Source organism: Passer domesticus, chromosome 2, assembly GCF_036417665.1.
Source record: "Passer domesticus isolate bPasDom1 chromosome 2, bPasDom1.hap1, whole genome shotgun sequence".
NCBI classification, from domain to species: Eukaryota; Metazoa; Chordata; class Aves; order Passeriformes; family Passeridae; genus Passer; species Passer domesticus.
Window position 1 is genome coordinate 16,036,524 of NC_087475.1, and position 19,567 is coordinate 16,056,090.

The 19,567-nt window shown below is 37.6% G+C and overlaps 1 protein-coding gene across 9 annotated transcripts in view; it reads left to right on the top strand.

Moving 5' to 3' along the window:
* The window catches only part of SH3KBP1 (SH3 domain containing kinase binding protein 1), a 210,901-nt gene that overhangs the window by 103,837 nt on the left and 87,497 nt on the right, over positions 1 to 19,567 (top strand). For 5 of the 9 annotated variants that reach the window (XR_010355536.1, XM_064407525.1, XM_064407523.1 and 2 more), the window contains 3 exons: positions 2,220 to 2,326; positions 10,147 to 10,270; positions 15,478 to 15,552. Coding sequence is in view for 8 of the 9 variants with exons in the window: in XM_064407525.1 (XP_064263595.1) it covers positions 2,220 to 2,326; positions 10,147 to 10,270; positions 15,478 to 15,552 (306 nt within the window). In the remaining variant the exon portion in view is untranslated. Of the gene's footprint in view, positions 1 to 1,349; positions 1,370 to 2,219; positions 2,327 to 7,227; positions 7,247 to 10,146; positions 10,271 to 15,477; positions 15,553 to 19,567 lie in introns of those variants that run through there. The other 4 variants (XM_064407528.1, XM_064407530.1, XM_064407524.1 and 1 more) reach the window with 4 other exon arrangements.

A 19,567-nucleotide genomic window follows, 5' to 3' on the forward strand; every position in this document is an offset into this window, starting at 1 on the left:
CAGGATTATCTAGAGATGTTGCAGAACAAAAAATAGACTCACCATAAAATCTACCTCTGTAATTTAATTTCAGATTAAGATGTTGCTTGGAATGTATTTGCACTTTCAACTTTGGTGTACATTGAGTGTGTTTAACAGTTAAGAGAAATAGCATAAGAGAAAGTACATCTACTTGTGTAGAGTGCCTGTATATATCTGTGTGGATACATGCATATAAGTTATATAAAATAACATGGTTTATACAATGCACACCTTCTAGAGAAGAGAGAATAGTCAAGGAATTCTGTGTTTTGAATAAATTCTCTCTTCCTATCTTCTGCTCCTCCACCACATTCCAACATAGTCATGATGTGTATCAGCAAGTTGTACTTCAGCTAACAGAGGCTGAAGCAGCTAGCTTAGCAATTTAATTTAGGGAAGCTCTCTCATCTCATACAAATATAATTACATGTAAGCCAGCAGATCTGGCAAACAAACCTCTGGAACAGAGTATTTTCACTTATCTCTCTTAAAACTCTGATGGCAGAAGTGTCAAGTAAGGGGTCTTACTCAAAGCTATGGATTCACAGCTTTGACATCCAAGCTTGAAGAGAAAGATTGTTAATGTAATTTCCAGTGTCTGACAGATTATTAAAATTAGCCTGTCTTAACCTTACTAACTCAATTGCAATGGTTTTCCTTCTATTTTCTTTAAGCTAACATTAGTGCACCTTACAAATACGTGTGTGTACACACATACATGCACACACACATCTATATCTGCGTGGTACATAAATGTGAGTTCCTGCCTGGTGCAGTAGGAGTATCTCTGGGACTGCCCCACCTCCCTGGGGCCTTGGCACAACAGGTGTGAGGGTCTGCAAGTGGAATTGAACTGTGGTGACAATGTTGCATCTGCCATGGAAATGTCACCAAGGTGATGGGCGATGTCAGCCTATGCCCTGGTAACAGTTCAAACTGCTACCATAAAAAAAAAAAAAAAAAGGGCAGCTCACCACTGTGGAAGACTATCTTCTGAAGGGAACAGAAAGCCTGATATGCCAACAAGACCCACTTCTTTGGGAGCTCTGCAGTCTCCCTGGGGCCAGGGTTGAAGGTGTGGTTGGAAAGGTTCCTACCCTGGTACAACCCTCAGGTTATTGTCCATTACTGATTTCTCAGGTGGGCAGTGATAAAGTTGCAGCTAGCAGACTAAGGGCAATCAGGAGGTTGATTATTCAGGGTCTTGGGACACCTGCTTAAGGCATCAGGAGCAGAAGCAGTATTCTTCTCTATCCTTCCAGTCACAGGGAATGAGGATGCAAGAAGACACGTGAGCCAGCAGATGAATGCCTTGCTCTGAGCCCTTCCCTACAAGAAAGACATTGAGGTGCTGGAGTGTGTCCAGAGAAGGGAATAGAGCTGGTGAAGGGTACAAGTCCAATGAGGAGCAGCTGAGGGACCTGGGATTGATTAGTCTGGAGAAAAGGAGTCTGAGGAGGGACTTCACCACTCTCTATAATCACCTGGAAGGTCTTTGTAATGAGGTGGGAGTTGGGTTCTTCTTCCAGGTGAAAAGTGACAGGATGAGAGAAAATGGCCTCAAGTTGGGCCAAGGGACATTTAGATTGGATATTAGGAAAAAATTTCTTCACAGAAAATGTTGTCAAGCATTGGAGCAGGTGCCCAGGGAGGTGGTGTAGGTGTGGAGTTTAGGGATGTGGTTTAGTGGTGGACTTGGGAGTGCTGCATTAACAGTTGAACTAAACACTCTTAAAGGTCTTTCCCAACCTAAGCAATTCTATGATTCTGTGAAAAAAAAAATATAAAGAATGGTTAATGAGTTATTTGTACACCTGTGAAAGAGTTGTGACCAAAAAGATACAGCTGAGAGCTTATTTCCTTATAAGCTTTGGATCCCTTCCCCATCCCTCTGGTTTGTAGATTTGCCTACACCATGTGTATAGAGCACTAGCCTAGAAGAGAAATTGTAGTGAATACATCTGGAAAGATCCATTGGGTGATGTTTGTCCATCCTGTCATTAGGAAGTACAATTAGTTAAATTTTGCCTCTTTTTGTAAGGTAAAACTAGGGAGATAGACTAATTATCACAAACATTCAGATTCTGATAACAATGCTCAAAGAATAATTTTTCATCTTTAATAATTTCCCCTGGCTTGTGTTTGGCATGGAATTTTATTTTCATTTTACATTTCCCTATTTCCTTTATCTCCCTCAGGAGAGAGAAGCAGAAGAAGAAGATGTCAGGTGGCTTTCAGTTACATGCCTCAAAATGAAGATGAATTGGAATTAAAAGTTGGTGACATCATTGAAGTTGTGGGAGAGGTGAGCACATCTTTAATTGAATATACATACACATGTATATTTAATTGAATATACACGCATTTCTGACATGTCTTGTGCATGCTAAGCTCCTCAGTGCATAATTTAAACCCGACATTTTTCTTCTCTGCTATCCTGACCTGTCTGGTTTGGGTTACTGTTAGGAATTAGGGGATGTTGGTTTTTTCTTATGGATTTTGTGACTTTTTTTTTCCCTGTTGCATTTCTGCTGGTTTTACATCAGTTAATGTTTCAGAGTTCTGTTCAGGGTAAGAGCTCCAAGTTTGTGTTACAGAGTTTATACCTCTATAGCTCTTGAGTTTGTATCTCTGAAGAACCAATGATTATAGCAGAAGAAACATTTCACAGTTTTAGTAAGTCAGCCACAGGGAAAAATTACCTTTGCAAAATTAAAGACATTTAAGAAATCTACTTGAATTTCTACTAGAGTTCACCTTTTGTCATCTTTGGCAGCAAATTTTAAGAATTTCATTTTGGTCTTAATCAGTTTTTTTAAAACCCCAAAAACCAAATAAAAATCCTCAACAAAATATTTAGAGACTCAAGATGCACTTATTTTGGTTAGAACTGGATGTGGAAAATTAATTACACAAACTGGGAACAAATTATGCAAGCTTGGACAGAGAGACAGATTTTGGTTGCATGGGTGACTCTGGCTGCAGGATGAAGAAATGGTGTTTGCTCTCAATACCTTCAGTGTTCCATTAGCAATTTTACAAATATCTTCTTGACAGCATGAGGACCCATATCAAAATGATAAATGATATCAAAATGATGCATCCTTTAAGTAGAATGTGTTTAAACTACTTTATTCTTATTTGCTTGGCTTTAAAGGAAGACTTTAGTCTGCTCAGGCAGCCAGCATAACATGTATTGCAGTTTGTATCATTTATTTGTAAGATTTTTTCCTCTGCCATGACTCAGCAGTAATTCAACATTTATTTTCTTGTCAAGGATAACATAGTTAATTTACTTTTTCCTGCATCTGTCACTTTAGCAATCAATTTGAAAAGAATATAAATTCTACTGTAATCTATATGGCATTCAGCATTTTCTTATAAGAGATTAAATTCTCACATCTGAATGTAAGAAGCTTAGTGATCATTGGTTTTGCTCTAACCAGCTGTGCACAGCAGCTCTGCACATCATTCTTCCCCTGGGACCAGACATGATGTGTCACTTAACCGACCTTATTCTGTCTCTGAGCAGTTTTGTAATGGGGGAGTTCAAGGTTATAAGAGCATATTTTGAACATATTGTAAATTCCATATTTTAATGAGTTTCATGACATAACATGAACTGTTTTCATTGGGCAATTTGAGGTATATTTCACCTCACATGGCCACGCAAATACTACTTAAAAGTTTTAAGTCTGTATCTTTTAAGAGTAAATTGATGGAATAAAACCTTTTCCTCGTATCCAGCCAACAAATTAATTCTACTGAATGAATTATATGATTAAATAATTTAGATGACACACTAGGCATCTCTTATGGAATGTATCTTGTAGCTTTTTAAATTTGAAAAACTTAATTATACATACGTGATTTATTTATATCCAAAAGAGACTGAAAATATCAGCATTAAAATTGAAAAATGTAGAACTATAAAAGTGAAACATTCCATGTACTTGCATGTGTGTACTTATAGTTAAGGGCATGTTTTTTGAAACCCAGTTGGGTTTTTCTTTTGGGTGAAAGTATATTAGATGGTGGAACAGGGAAAATAGGAAATTAAATAGAAACTCTCAGTGCTTCAGGAAGTATTGTTGTGGGACCTTTATTTTCTATTATGGTTGATACCATGCAGTTGATGTTGAACAGTTGTTGTAACTTCCTCTTCTGCTGTTATCAAAATGGTATTAATTCCTCAAAAAAGTAGAGCAGAATATGTCTTTTGAAACAGGAACTTGATGCAGAAAGTTGCACCAATGAATGTGCTGATTTAATTGTTAGCCCTTTGGCTTTTAAGTAATGCTGCATAAATAGTCATTGCATTGAAACAGAATTCGTAGTGGTTTTGTCATTATACAATGCTTCTTATTTCAAATTATAAATATTTGTTGTGAGTGACTTATTGTTTAAAAAACATGTCTTCCTCAGTTGTGGAAGTTGAGGGTTTTTTTGCAATGACCAAAATCATGCTCTGTTATTGTACAAAATTGCCCCAAAGAACCAGAAAAAGCCTTTCCACGTATGAAACAAGTTGAAATTATTCAAATATATGTTTTGTTTATCATTACTTAGGTTTAAAAACTAGGTGATGTCTTCCACATTATTTAGAGCAGTTCAGTAATTGGAACAATAATGGTAATTCACTTTCCATTTCCAGTTGTTCTTTTCTCTTATCCCATCGTTTTATTCATGAATAGGTCTCAAATTCCCACAGATAGTATTTTTTGTATCTTTCTAAGAAAGCTGTGTCAGTTGAATTCATTGGTTTAATTGACTTGGATTAATATTTTAAAATCTCCATGGATTTCTGTTTACTTGAAAATAAATCAATTCCTAACTGAGTTACAGCAAATAAAATTGGTATTTAGGTCAAAATACCATCTTATACATCTTAATGTAGTTATTGAGAAAAAAAGCCCAACATGTTAAATGTTGCTTCTGGTTGAACAACTCATTAAGCTTTTCCTGTTGCAAAGAAAAGCTAATTTGACTTCATTATTAAAGAAATGTGTTCTGCTTCTCCTCAAGCCTGTTCAAGATCTCTGCCTCCAGCACAGGGTTGACAGAAGGGAGCACAAGTCTCAGATGCCTCCAACAGTGTCCAAATATGTTTCCCCAAATTCCCAGTGAAAATAGGTTACACTGACATCACATGGGGATGTGCTGAGGATGTCTTGCCTTCTCCCTCTCTGCATATGTAATAGCATCCAAAGCTACCCAGATCCTTCTTCCTGGTGCCAAGAGATGGGATAAGAGGTTTTGAAAGGGTTTTTGTGCCTATAGTAGGAGTAGGTTAAATGAGAAATTCCTGTTGTGGAAGAAGTGATTTGGGGCTGTAGAGTGGATTGAAACAACACCAAGTGTGAGTTTTGAACTTGTCACCAGATGGGTATCCTTAGAGGGTGTGTGTGTGTGTTCAGAATTCACAGTTCCTTCCTATTTGTCCTAACTAGTTAGAAATTAATTATAGTAAGATCAAACATTCAGCACAATAGATAAAATGCTCGTCATTAAAATAGGTTTCTCTAACTGCAGAGACACTGATACCCATGAGACATTAATTAACAGACTTAAATTAAAAGTACATTTAAAACTAACAAGAGAAGCATTTCCATCATTGTTTATGTTCACATTTATTGTGTGATTGATAGCTTTTTGCTTGTCATTTTCCTACCTCATTAGCTCTAACTCTAATTACAGTTGTTCCAAAATACAACTGTAACTAATTGTCTTATTAAATGCAGATATCTGAATTCCAATTATCTTTCACCCTTACACTTTCATGGGGTGCCAGATAATTAACCTGTAGCATGACAGTAAGGATGTTTGGCATGTCATTCAAGAGTTCTGAAGCTGCTTGCATTTGGGATTGCTCTGTCACTGTGCTGCTATGTACCTTTTGGCCTCCTCCTGCTAAGACAGCTTTTTGGCCAGGTGTAGTGCATGGAGTTAAGCTCACAAGTCTTTGACTGAGATCTTCTGTGATACCACTGAGCTTATTCTTGGACTTTTAGGTAACATTGCCATATATTACCTGATAAATCCTTACTGTTCTGAAGTTATAAAAATGCAAACTGGATTTTGACAAATCTGTTGCTTCTTATTTGCAAGATTAGTGGATGGGTGTTTTTTGGTCTTGTTATCAGATAAAGTGATTCAACCCATTTCCAAGAACAAGATAAACTGGGGATTGAGCTGGACTTTTTTTACAGTGACTTCTTTTGGTATCTGTAGAGTTGAAAGGGGAATGAATATTTAACATTAGTGAGGGGATGGTCTGTGCCACAAATACAGAGCTGTATAAATTGCAAGAAAACAGCTGGGAATGAATTCTGGGGTTTCACATGCCTCAGTTACTTTTCTGTTGAATGCTGTGCCAGTTTTTCCAAATTCTCTTCTAACAGGTTGTTCACGAGGATTTCTATGACTACTTCTTATTTGGTTAGTTCATATTGTAGGGGACTTTTTTTGGGAAATAAGGGTGCAAGTATTGCTGAGTCTATATAAGGTCATCCAAGTTCTACATGATTGCTTTCACAGCCCCTTAGTTTCTTGTTTAGAAGATGATATTAAAAAAACCCAATGAAAACCCAAACCACAAAGTCAAACACACAAACATTCCCAAAGCACATTTTGACACTTCAAAATAAAGAACCCTGAAAAGATTCCTTAGTACAAAGTACTTCTGCATTTTTAATTTTTACCTTCTGCACCCGAGTTACCAGTTTCCAGATATATTCTCCTGTACCAGAATCCTAAGGGATGGCTGACACCTTAGGAGCATGGCTCTCTCTGAATGCACTCCCAGAATAAGCCATCAAGTGGCACTGTAGGCACCATCTTCTCTTGAGGTCTTGCTTCCAAAATTTATTTTCCCATTGGCAGTGGATGTGATTTGTTTATTTTGCCTCTTGGGAATCTGTGTTTTTAATTTCCTTTCAACATGTGATTGCTTTTGTCCTTTGAGCTCAATGTTTTCCATTAGAATTTATAAACTAAGGGAGCTTTTTTCCTTTGCTTTCTTTGCTCTAGTTCTCTCAAAGCAAAAGAAAATCTGTTGACCTTGAGCTTCTCTCTCTCCTGTTGCCTGCTTCTGGCATTGCTTTGATTCCTGGGACTGTGTTTTAGTTTCAACAGCTCAGAAAGACGCTGTTATGATCCATGGAGACTTTCTTCCCTTTGAAACCTTTCCTGACTCAGAGCTTCCCTCATTTGCCTTAGCTAAGCTGTGAGTAATCTGTCAGCCTAATAGGCAAAGCTGCAGGTTGTAGAACATCTTGTGGAACAGGCCAATAGAGGAATTTATTGGAAATACACTTGAGGTCAGAGATTCCAAAGAGCTGAACATTTTAATCATTTAACAACTTTAGACTATTAGTTATATAGCAAGGTGTAAGCAAGTAGCTTACGGTGGCAGTCCTAGATTTTCTGGCAAGCAGCTGCTGGTAGAACTTCTTTTCCAGCATAGGGACATGGACTGCCAAATGAAGCCCTTCTCTTTTTAGATTGTTTGGTTCAGCACATGAATGCTGGGTGTAAATCAGGACATGAATGTATAAATTCTGAAAGCACTTTGTTTTAATAGCATAATAACAAATTTTATTGACTTTGTGCCTCCAGATGGATTACCCCCCATGAATAATGGATTTTCATTTGTAAGGTTATATTGGCTGTGAATTATTGCAACTTTTCAAACCATATGGTAATGGAATGCCCCAGTTTGGGCTAACTAGATCCTGGAGGTATTTTAATGTCTTATATTGTATGGGTTCATCCCTAGCTGGTGTGTTTTGAGGCTTAAGGATATGTAGCAGGTTTAATGTTTAAAATACTTAAAGCTTTTGATACTTTTGATGACAATTCCCTAACAGATCTTTGGGAGGCCCAGTTTGACCTCAGACTCTAATGCCTTGCTAACATGATTCTGCATTTTCCTTGTGGAAGAAACCCCTGGGTTTTGCTTTAGATTTTTTTCTGAATTTTTGAGTTATTGAATACAACATTATAGAATAACTATAGAATTATTGAATACAACATTATATTTTCAGACTACTAATTTTTCAGTCAGATGAAAAACTTAAGCTAATGAATGATCTAAGCATATTCATGTGCAGTTTAGATTTAGCTGTGTGAAGATCTTTATATATATTTACTTCTATACATAGAGATCCACAGATCAACACATCACATAAAGAGTGTTAATGTTAGCTGTAAGAAAACTCTGAAGTGTTACTCTGGAAGAAGTAAGCAAGCAAAAATTATATGAGGAAGAGATGGAACTGAATGATATTGGTCACATTATTTGCCAAGTAATCTCAGCATCTTGCATAGCAGGGATCTTGGGAACTGTGTAAATCCTCTTATTAATCTTCTGGTCAATCAGCTAATGCAGTTATTGTTTCATACTTAGCTCTAACCAATATAGCCACATGGAAATACTGCACTAGAAAAATTGAAATATTTTATAGCTCAAAGAGTTTTGGCCATTTTGTGTATTTTCTATATAACAACATAATTTTATGTGGAGTATAGCATTTATATCAAATGGTCTTTAGAGATATAATTTGTAGACTGAGTGCTGTGTATCATGCAGTTTCAGTTTTCCATATTGCTTTTTATTAGTCTGGCGAGAAGAAAGCAAATATTACCTTTTAGAGACTCTGATCCTGTGATGTGAAAAACCTCCACCTGCCTGCAGTGATTGAGTGATATATATGTATTCTGTCTTCTCAAGTAGCAGGAGGATAGTAAGAAGAACAAGATAATTGCCAGAGATGCTCTGGAGCTCACCAGTACTACTGAGGCATTGAGAGAGGGGAAGTTTTGTCATTTGAGATTAAATGAAAGTCTGGTCTGAACTACTTTCAAATTAAAACAAAAATTCAACTTGTGAGATCAAGAAATGTGGGGTTTTTTTACTAAAACATCTCATGTAGCTAAATTGAGAAAAATGCACACATTCCTCTATATTTTGAGGAAATATTTGCTTGTATTATTATAAGATTTCTCTCCTAAGGACTCAAGTTTTTCACAGATAAGTGAAAAGACAGACTTTTTTTCTATGATAATTAGCTAGCTTCATTTAAAGTGTGGGGTTGTTTTTCAACAGTAAAGTTAACTTTCTCTTTTCATAACTTGGGGGGAAGGTAGGAGGAAAAGATGTGAGTCAAACATTATTGGAGACTGATGTGTCACAGACCTACACTGTCCTCTCCTGTCATATTTTTAGTGAAGGGACAGTGTCTGACAGATGAAAAACATTTATCTATCAAGAATGTGTTTAGCTGATGCATATAATCAGTCATTTCTTGTGGTGCCATTATAACCTAAAGGCATTTCTAAGGGCTGTCATTTCACTGCCTGACACCACTATTCAATCCTGAATGGGTTATAGAGGAGGGAGTTTGTGATTTTAAAGTGGTATTTTCTCTTGGGTTTTGGCTAGGTAGTGTCCTTGCTCCTCCTGACACTATCATTATTATGATGTATTTCAGTACCTCTTCGTAAATCTCGAGTCAAATATGCATTAGTACCATTCTTTGTTCTCCGCAGGTTTCTTACATTTACACATGAATGTTGTAGCAGAATTCTTAATTTCTAAAATACAGAATTTCTGATTTTGATGGGGAAGGCAAGAATGTTTTTTGTATATTAAGATAACTAAATTAGATTCTCTGGGTAGCCCTTTGTAGGTGTTTCTCTTTCACCATTAATTACTTAGGGAATTCAAACAGAATCTGCAAATCACATCCACTAAGATGGTCTTGAATAGCCATACAGTGTGCACTGAAAATTTACTGATTGAATGGATATCCATAAAAATTGAAATGTAGAGACTCTGTGTGCTCTCTAGTTGCTCTTTAATCCTTTCATTTAATGCTTGTCTGTGCTTCTGACTGCTGTCAGCACTGCTGACATTTACTGATGGGTTCATGCATCTCTCTTGTTTTCACTTATGAAGAAAAAAAGAGAGGTGTTCTGACTTGGAGCCCATGCCACGTGCTCCTTATACCTGAAATTAATTAATATAAACTATTCAGAGCTGTTACTGTAATTTATTGAATGTATATAATGGTACTCAGTAGAGTGCTGTTTATGTAAAAACCCCCTTTTTTTGTCTTGGTGCAGGTGGAAGAGGGCTGGTGGGAAGGTATACTTAATGGAAAGACTGGCATGTTTCCTTCCAACTTCATAAAGGAACTCTCTGATTCTGATGAGGTTGGAATAGCACAGGAGGAGCAAGTGAAGTCAAGTAAGGAAAAATTTATTATTGATGTTCTGTATGTATGTTTGTGTCTTTAGCTCAAAACACATTGATAGGATAGCACATTCTTATCTCTTGCTTGGAAGTGTTTTTGAATGCCATGTTCTTAATTTATGCCGAAAGGGTCAGATGATGATGATTTATGTATACCTGCAGTGCTACCTGAGTTGCAACCTTGTCAGTGCTCCCTGAGCTGTGTAAGACTTGCTGAGCCACAACAGACTAAGAGAAGAGAGAAGGCAATGATGATGACTGCATTTGTACTTCAGAATTACCTACAAGGGATTTTTTGTCCTTAGACGTGGAAAGTACAAAGTGGCTTATTTAAAGCGGAGGGATTAAAGTGCCATGCTTTCTATAACAACTCCAATAGATTAAGGATTCAGAATTACTGGTGTAGGACATGCAGCACTTTTTCCCTCCAGGTGCTGAGCATGTTTCTATCACCTCCAACACCCACTGCCCCAGCAGCCAAAGGGAAAAAGGCCAGAACTGGGACATGGACTTTGTTCTCTCATGTACAGTGGGCCAGTACTGCTGCAGGTGAAAAGCATGTTTGGTAACTAAGTTTGCAATAGTATAAGCATGGGAGTGGATTGTTCTATTTGTAACTTCTCTTGGAGAATAACCTGAACCAAAAGTGTGCTGTTACATTAAATGGAAAGCTGTTGGTCTTCATGGTTTTTTTGTGTTCTTCAAGCAGCTATTACTCTTTTTTTTCCCTAATTCAGTGATCAAATCTGAATTTTCAGAGAAAAAAGTCAATTCTATTTGCATATTTCAGGCAAATTCCACAATACTTGCCAAGGTCTTCCTATTTTTAGCACTGCAGATGTTCATTGTTTTATAGCATTCTCCTGAGATCTCTGAATAAACAGAAGTCAAAGGACTACCAAGATCTTTGTAAGCTGATTTCAGCGGAAATTTACCAAAACCTTTATCATTTACTCTGTCAATAAAAGGTAGAAAATTATAACACTTTTTTCTTTATTCCTTATTTTTCCACTTAAGGCAAATTTGTCACCCTTATTCCATACCACAAAAATAAGATCCTGAAAGCCCTAACTTTTGCAATGATGACAATATTTTCTATTTTTTGTAATGGAGGATATTTTCATGTATGAATGTGTACTGGTGACCTAGTCTTGTGGTCAGTGCTGTTCAAGTTATTTAAATGTAACATTCCTTCAGACTGGGATGAACATATTTTAAACTTTAAAATTTTAAAGTGATGGTTTCTGTGAGATTGCAAACTACTTTCTATAATGATATATGCTATCATGAATTATGTTAATTGTAAACACAGTGAGTCTTGGAAGAACTAATTGTGTAGAGTAATTTCAGCTCTGGAGTCTGTATTGTTTGGTACTATATAAGTGAACAAGGCAGGTGATAATGTTCAGAATGGAATACCCAAATTTTTTCTATATGAATGAATGAGTACTCTTTCTTTTCAGGTTATTTAGTAATGTATACTTCATAAGCATCCTAGAAATCACTCTTAACAAAAACATACATTGGAGTGTGCAAAAGCAGCCACAAAGCATTAACTCTTGGTGTCCATTATGGCCCATGCTTTGCTCAGTCTTGGGTTTGTGTGCTGACTCTCAGTGGAACCCAAACCTGTGATACTTTTATGGAGAAGACAGCAGTAAGACAAATGTTGTTTTTTGCATCTTTAAATAAATTTAAGTAACTGTAGGTGGGAGATGGGTTTCCTACTTTTTTGTATTTAATTTAATTCTTTGGAGGTGCTTTGTGGCCATCTAAGATGAGGAGCTGTTAGATATACCTATAAAACAAAAGAACACTGTAAACCTTCTGAGAGAGAGACAGTGACTCAAGGAATGCTGAGATTGTTATGGGGATTTTTTTTTAAATTTATTTTTTCTTCAAATAAAATTATCAATTTAAGAATTGCATTGCCTTAGGAGAATTATAGGAAATAGACATAAATTCAATTTTTTCTGTGTGTGGCTTAGGTGATTGATGCACCTGTAGCTCTCCAACATATAGTGCTTCATGGGGCTGTATTCAGGCACACTGCATATCTGGATTTGAAAGTCTGCGTAATGAGATTGCAAAAATTTTAACAACTTTACACAACTGACTAGGAATGATAATCTCATTTCATGTTTAATCTAAAAACATAGTAAAGTAGAAAATGAACAAGGAAGATTTGGCCATCAGGCTAGTAGCACTGCTGAAATGCTCTAGGTTGTATGTCAGAAAGTTGTGTATCCATGCCTCTCAGTCAGCTCCTTCCTCTATGGATGACAAGATGTGACAGCACCTTAAACCTGCAGTAACTCCTTTTTGTTTCTCTGGAAATTTTGAGTGCCTCTGTATCACAGGACTTGGCAAGGTGGAATCCTTGAATATGAATTCTAGATTATGGAGCTGGCACTTGGGTGAGGGGTACCCAGGCACTGAACTCAGACCCTGGGCAGCCACTGAGGTTCTGCTCAGCATTCAGAGGAGCCTGAAAGGGTTGGGGTTTGGCTCTGCAGTCTTGAGCAGCACCCTTGAACTGTTCAGCCCAGCTTGTAAAATGGATAAGGTAATACTTGGCAGATTTACTGTGAGACCTGGGAAAATAGCACGGGATATGTGGAGAACTGGCACTGTGCAAACCCACAAATATTAAGTTAATAATTAAATTTAATGTCATGGTTAAATTTAATTAAACTTGATTTTTAAATCACGTTTTACTGACCATCTATAAAGAGAATTTTTGAAAGGCAAATGTAATTTTGGTGAACTCAAAGAAAAAGAAATACAGAAAAAAATTACATAACTTGGCTTTTTAGGAATAAAGTTAATAAAAATCCATATTTCTCTTTCTGTTACAATCTACACCAGCCCCAATGGACCGAAAAAAGCCTGATTTCATTGGTTTTGTTGTGTCCATGTAAATTTTATGGTAGATCAAAGTAAACAGCCAGAAGAAATTATCTTGGTTTCTTTTCATGCTCTGCCATAGACTAACCTCAGAAGCTTGTTCAGAGCAAAATTTTCATTTTTTGAAAATGCCTGGGGCTAGTTTTAGAAGTGCCAAATATTTCTGAATCCTGACTGTGGGACTTAGCTTGAACCTTATTTGGAAAGAATTGGGAACCTGTGCCTCCCCTCGATGGTGTGTGCTCAGCAGGCTGGAAAGCAAGACTGTTGCAAGAGCTAAATATCTGGGAGGTTGTTTGTTTGATTTTAAAGTATTTGTCCCATCTGTAAGGTGATTGCCAAATTCTTGTCTTCAAGGGCACATTTTGGAATGTAAGTACAGATAGGATCAGGTACTCGGAGTAAACAGCAGTTCCTTGCTCTTTAAAGCATGCTCTTAAATGAAAACATTGCTTTTCTTGGGCCAACTGTTACAGCATGAACAAGTAGTATGCATTATCAATTTATTACTATATTAGATACATGGACTACAAGATTATTTTCAATGTTTCTCAGAGATACAGTATTAATTTTAAGACTATTTTCAATGCCACTTCTTGTCAATCCAGCCTGTTGAGAAGCAAAAGGTTGACATGTGAAAAAATTCTATTTGAGATAATCACAATTTCACATTGAGGAGGTTATTTCAAAAAGCATTTAGTATGTTAACAGCAGTGTCATGACAGCACTGGAAGGTGGCTTTTTGTATTTGCTGTCTCTGATGTGCATTCTCCAAGGTGCAGCTGGGCCTCATGGTATCTATCAACTATTTCTGGAACCTGTTAGTGATGACCCCTGAAAAGTCCTGGCTGCTGGAGGTGGAACTGATGATAGACTCATCAGCTGGTGCTTCAGTCAGGCAACCTCCTCTGTTCTGAGTTCATAAAACTTTAGATTTCCATTACTGTCTCTCTGGCTCTCCACAGTGTCATGAAGCTTAACTAACGTTTCTCTCAGCAGTTGATGTTTGACTGTTTAATAGCACTCTTTGAATGGTATCCTGCAAAAAGAAAGTGTAAAGATGGATTTCTTGCATTTTTACTTCCTCATTACATTACGTAAACATTACATAAGACAATGGAAACATTTTGTTATTAATTAAGCTGCAAGAACAAAAGAATTAGCTTATTATAATATATAAATAAGTATAGCTTTTTATTGTCTGAAAGTCCAACAGAATGATATACAGGAGAAAAAAATCCCACTCATTTTTAGTACCAAACTGGGTGTGATTCTGTGTTGTGACAATTCACATATACTGGCTATTTTGCTATGAAATTTTACCAAAGACATCAGTTTTTGTGATGGTATACCTAGGGGGGATTTGGAACAAGCTGGCATTGGTGTGCTCTTGGGCTTGCCTGGGTTTTTAAACCTGACACACAAAACACTTCGGCTGCTCATGCCTTTACCTTCACTTGAATTTCATGTCCTAAATATCAGAGCATGAGCTATCTCACTAGCAATGAAAAAATAATCAATGGATTTTGTAATAAAAATGTTATCTTAAATATCTTAGATGAGACCTGGGATTTGGTTTTTATAGTTTTACTGTTTTCCCTCATAATTTGAGGATTTTGTTTTTGTTAATGTCAATGCCAAGTCACACTTGATTAAGCCTTTATTTGAAAAACCGATTTATTCAGGTTTTACTATCTTGCTCTTCCTACTAAGCACTGTTTAAGACCAGTTCCCATGTTCAAAATATTTCCAATAAGTGATCTTGGAAAGTTGCAGTATTTCTGATGCTCACAGATCCTGGTACATTAAAGAGATGTGAGTATTTCATTGCCCTGTTTGGATGTCAGCTGTGCTTGTTCAAGTGCACTACATCTGCAGCAGGAATGTTGAGCCACTGTGAGTACATCATTGCAGTAATAATATTTTTTCAGGATTCCCCTGTGCAAGGCTGCAAAAAACAGACAAATAATTTTACTTGCAAGTCTCACAACTTGATGGACAACAGACCAAACCTAAGAAGAATGCATTCTGTTGGACATTGTAAATAACGGGTTTAGCAAAATCATGAGATTCTGTTATCTGACATACATGCAGTAAGAACATTTTAACTTCATGTACAATCAGATATGTTTGTTAATGTTCTCGTCATTTTGCTAATGAGGCTTTTAAATGTCAGTGACTGAAAATACAGATTAAAACGTCTTCCTTTCCCTTCTTTTTACCATCATTCGACCTCTTTACCCCCACCCTGCCCCTTCTCTTTTTTTGTCTTTCCTTCTCTTGCCTGCTGTCAGGAAAATCTGCCTTTGAAGGGACAATTCTGTACAGAGTGGCACCGGCAAAGATTGACAGCTACAGACGTTATAACAGTGAGTGTGTTCCAAAATCATCAAGCAAAGCTTCAGTCCTCTGAACTTGTTTGATTTATCCACACTTGTAAATTGTGCCACTGCTACCCACTTATGGCTACTCTACGTGCATATATCTGTCTGTAAGCTGAAGTCAGTTTGCTGCTGATGAACTGCCCAGCCTTAATGCAATGAGAATGCCCCTGTTCCTCCTGTGCATGTGTGTGTTCTGTGTCCATACAGTGTCTGTGCATAAGCCCACAGTAAATTGTGAGTTACATTGGATGTTTTGGTCTCAGCTATGGAATCTAAGACCATTTAGTCCCATCACTAATGAGAAGACTGTTGATAATCACCACTAATTTTTGAATTAAAAGTCAGTCTGCTCTAAAAATAAAGTTCCCATTGTGATTGTTGAATTCATAAAGTATGCTTTGCTTTTCTTAAAGGATATTTTGGGTTTTGATTTGTTTTGAGGTTTGTTTTTTTTTTTTTGGTGATTTTAAAAAAAATTATTTTTACTGCATGCTCTTCATTTGGCATTCTGTCTTTGACAGTTATTACTCACAGCATTCTGGCTGATATGTTTTTTCTGCCAAGGAGAGTAGAAGATAGAAAGCTCTTTTCATTTCATGTTCAGGTTTTTGGCTTCTGCTTTTTAAAAGAAGGGCACATCCTGCTTTTCATGTTCTTTTACTGCCCTGGTAATATAGAAAAGGAGAGAATGCTTATATCAGATGCAAGACAGAGGAAGCAAGGAAGACAGAAATCTGTCCTTCCACCTGTTTCCTCATGGAGAAATCAAGCTAGAAGATTCACATTTGGTGTGCCTAAGTGCAAAGTGTTCAGTCCTGTCTTCCAGTGAACAGGATGTTGTGCTAGCTTTGGCATCTGCTTTTCCCCAGAGAGCTTCCTCTTGAGAGGATCCATGCTGTGCTGCCCTTCTTCCTCCTTAATGGGTGGGAGTGTTTGGTCTTCTACCTCTGAGGACTTCTGCCTTATGCATGTTGACAGCAAAGGATGAAGTTAAAGTCACATTATTTTATTCTGATAGTTTCCCTTCACATCTTTTTTTTTTGTTTTTCTCAACAAATCTGATCTTTTTTTTTAACAAAAATCTTTGTAAATGTGTGCAGCTCTGAGTATTTCCTTGTGGAAAATTATCTCCCTGTCTACCAGAATTCATTTTGTAGCTCTTTGGAAGCTCCAACCAAGCCCTTGCTCTGCCTGAAGCAGACCATGTGGTTGGTGGTCTTCAAATTTTTGTGCTGCTTCTCACCTTATATCTCCATGACTGCTTATCAATCACTCAAATTTCATGCTTCCTGCAGAGTTCTTAGACCCTCATGTCCTCTAATCCACCCACCTGATGAGCATGATACGGATTTATGAAGTTAATTTCCAGTATGCTTGACTTTGGACATAAAGATGAAGCTTCAAATCGGATTCAAGGTCTGCCTTTGGAGCCTTTAATTTCACAATCTTACTGGGTAATGCTGCCCTAACATTACCTTTCAAAGTTCTCCAAAAGCCTTCTCTCCATGCCCTGCCTGTTATTCATTAAGGGCTAAATCATCCTTCCCCTCTTCTCAAGTCATCTAAACTAAGCATAACTGAAGCCAGGAAGAATTCACTCACATTTCCAGTTGTGCTAGAGCTCTGCATTTAGTTCTTCTTGTTAATCATACTGGCCCATTGTTGTGCCATGCCACAGAAAAGAAATTGCATCAAACTGATTTCAGAGTGCAGGAGTGGATGGGTGTCTAGAGGAAAGTTTGATAACCAGCTGCAAGAAGGCAGCTTAACCCACAGTAGATTGTCTCCCATTGCCCTGGGCAAACACCCATTTAAACTTTGTTTTTAAAGCTGATAAAAGATATCTGTTTATACTACCTGGAGTTGGTTTACTTGGAGGTTTAATTCTACCTCCCTTGGCATTTGGTTGAGACTTACTTGCATGTTTTTTCATGCTGCAGAGGTGTGTTACTTTCTCCATAAAGGTGCATCTCAGAAGGCCAGATATCCAGATACGTTTATGGCCTGTTTGTTGCTTTTTGGGCTGGAACTGGGACTGAGGAATACACAAAATCAGGTCAAATGGGGAAGTCTTAAACAAAACAAGGGTTTGCACTGTTGTTACTATCAGAGATGCTCTTGTCTAAACTAACGCACAAAAAGGAGGGTCCCTTACTCTCCCTGCTCCATCTATTTACAGCTCACTTCCTGCAAACTTACTCGTCATGCTCTTGCTGAACAAGAGGTGGTGCAGCCAGCTCCTTCCATTTCATGTCTCCGCTATGGTCCATATTTTTAGGCAGATATCCATGAGCTTATGTCTCCAGTGAAAATCATTTGGAGACATTCCACAGAATTGTTTTCATTTAGGGATCTCTGGTTAAAACAACTGATAGCTGCTCTAATTTCAGCTTGCTGATTTCTCTGTAAGTTAAGCTGGAATCGGTTCATAACTTTAGATTAGTTATGCCAGGGCAATGCTTGGATTCACCTGTATCACATTGCATGAGGAGTTGCTCAACTTTGTAATCAAGCTTAGAGCTTTACTTCACAAACACATGCTCAGTGCTTAGTGCTAAATACTTTTGTTTTGAAAGCTGTTTTCCAACTGCTGCGTTTAAAAGATATTTTCTTACTTAACCAAGGCCTGTAATAGCTGTTGAATTGGTCGCTGCTTCTAGAGATACCTTCCACTGAAATATGCAAGATAATCTCCTGCAGAAACACCCAGCCTTGCCTTTATATGCTGACATGGCTTTCTTGGTCATGAGGTATGCCAGGCTCCGCTCAGCAACAATTCCAGCTCCTTTGGCATTCTGCTCATCAACCTGCTTCAGAAAATCTTTGCTACTGCTTATGCTGGGTGAAGAGAGACACACAGCAACAAAAGACTTGTCATTTTGTTGATCACAGCCCTCTTTTCTCTCATCCTGCAAGTTTCTTGCACCTCCACGAACAACGCTTCTTGGATTTCTAATTATTTTATTTTTACTGATTTAGTTTCTCTTTCTTGCTTCGCTTTCTTTCTCTTCAAAGATGCAATAACTGAGGAACAGTGCAGATAAAATGCTTGATTTGACAAATATTTGCCTCTCTTTCCTTATATGTGGATCCACAATGCTGTCAGTAATAGCTATTAGATATAATGGAAGAAGATCAGGATCGTTGAAACAGAAACATTCGTGAGTAACCTCAATTGTGTTTTGTGTTTTCTATGCTCCACCACTTTTTTCAACCCCCTTTTTTTTCTCCCTCTCCTTAATTCTTGAGGAATTATGACTGGTCAGAGTTCAGAGAAATCAATATGGCTGATGTATTTATGATGTTGTAAACCCCATTTAGGAGCATCGGAATGTGAGCAAAGTTCAGTGAATGAGCAAAATGTGGATTTTAACAGTTCTGAAGACAGTTACAACTTGGTATTTCTCCTCACTTTGTTACAACTTGCTTGCAAAAAAGAGTTTGTGTCAAATACACAGCTGCTACGGGTGCTGCAATGAAAAATAACATCTGAGAAAGAAAAAATATAAAATTGGGGGCGGGAAATTTTCATTATTAAAAATTAACATCCTGTTTGCTGGAGAACAAATGTACAGATGACATGCGCTTGGGGGCCGTGTGTGGAAAAATGATGTTGACTGGGGTGAAATGTGAAATCCTTCTGTTGTTTGGGATTCCCACTACCAAGTGGTTTTCCACAAGCTTCACAAAAGACTGGTGCTTGGTGAGTGGCACGTAAAGGACCCTGCTGCCTGTGGCTGCTTACCTCTCCTTCCAGGTGTGATAATGTGCCTGTACCTAGTGAGGGTGGTGAAAAAAGTAATCCCCAAATGAAGAGGACAATGGTTGTCTACAGTTGTCGAGCTCCTAAACGAATGATTGTTCCTGTTTGCTCTTACAGTACTTGGGGAAGTGGCTGGGGAGGTGGGGAAGCCACCAGTTCTGTACTGATGGCTCTGTGCTTGTGCTGCAGAAGATGCTTGTGCTGCATCACCCTCAATGCATGCTGCAACCTGGGGCC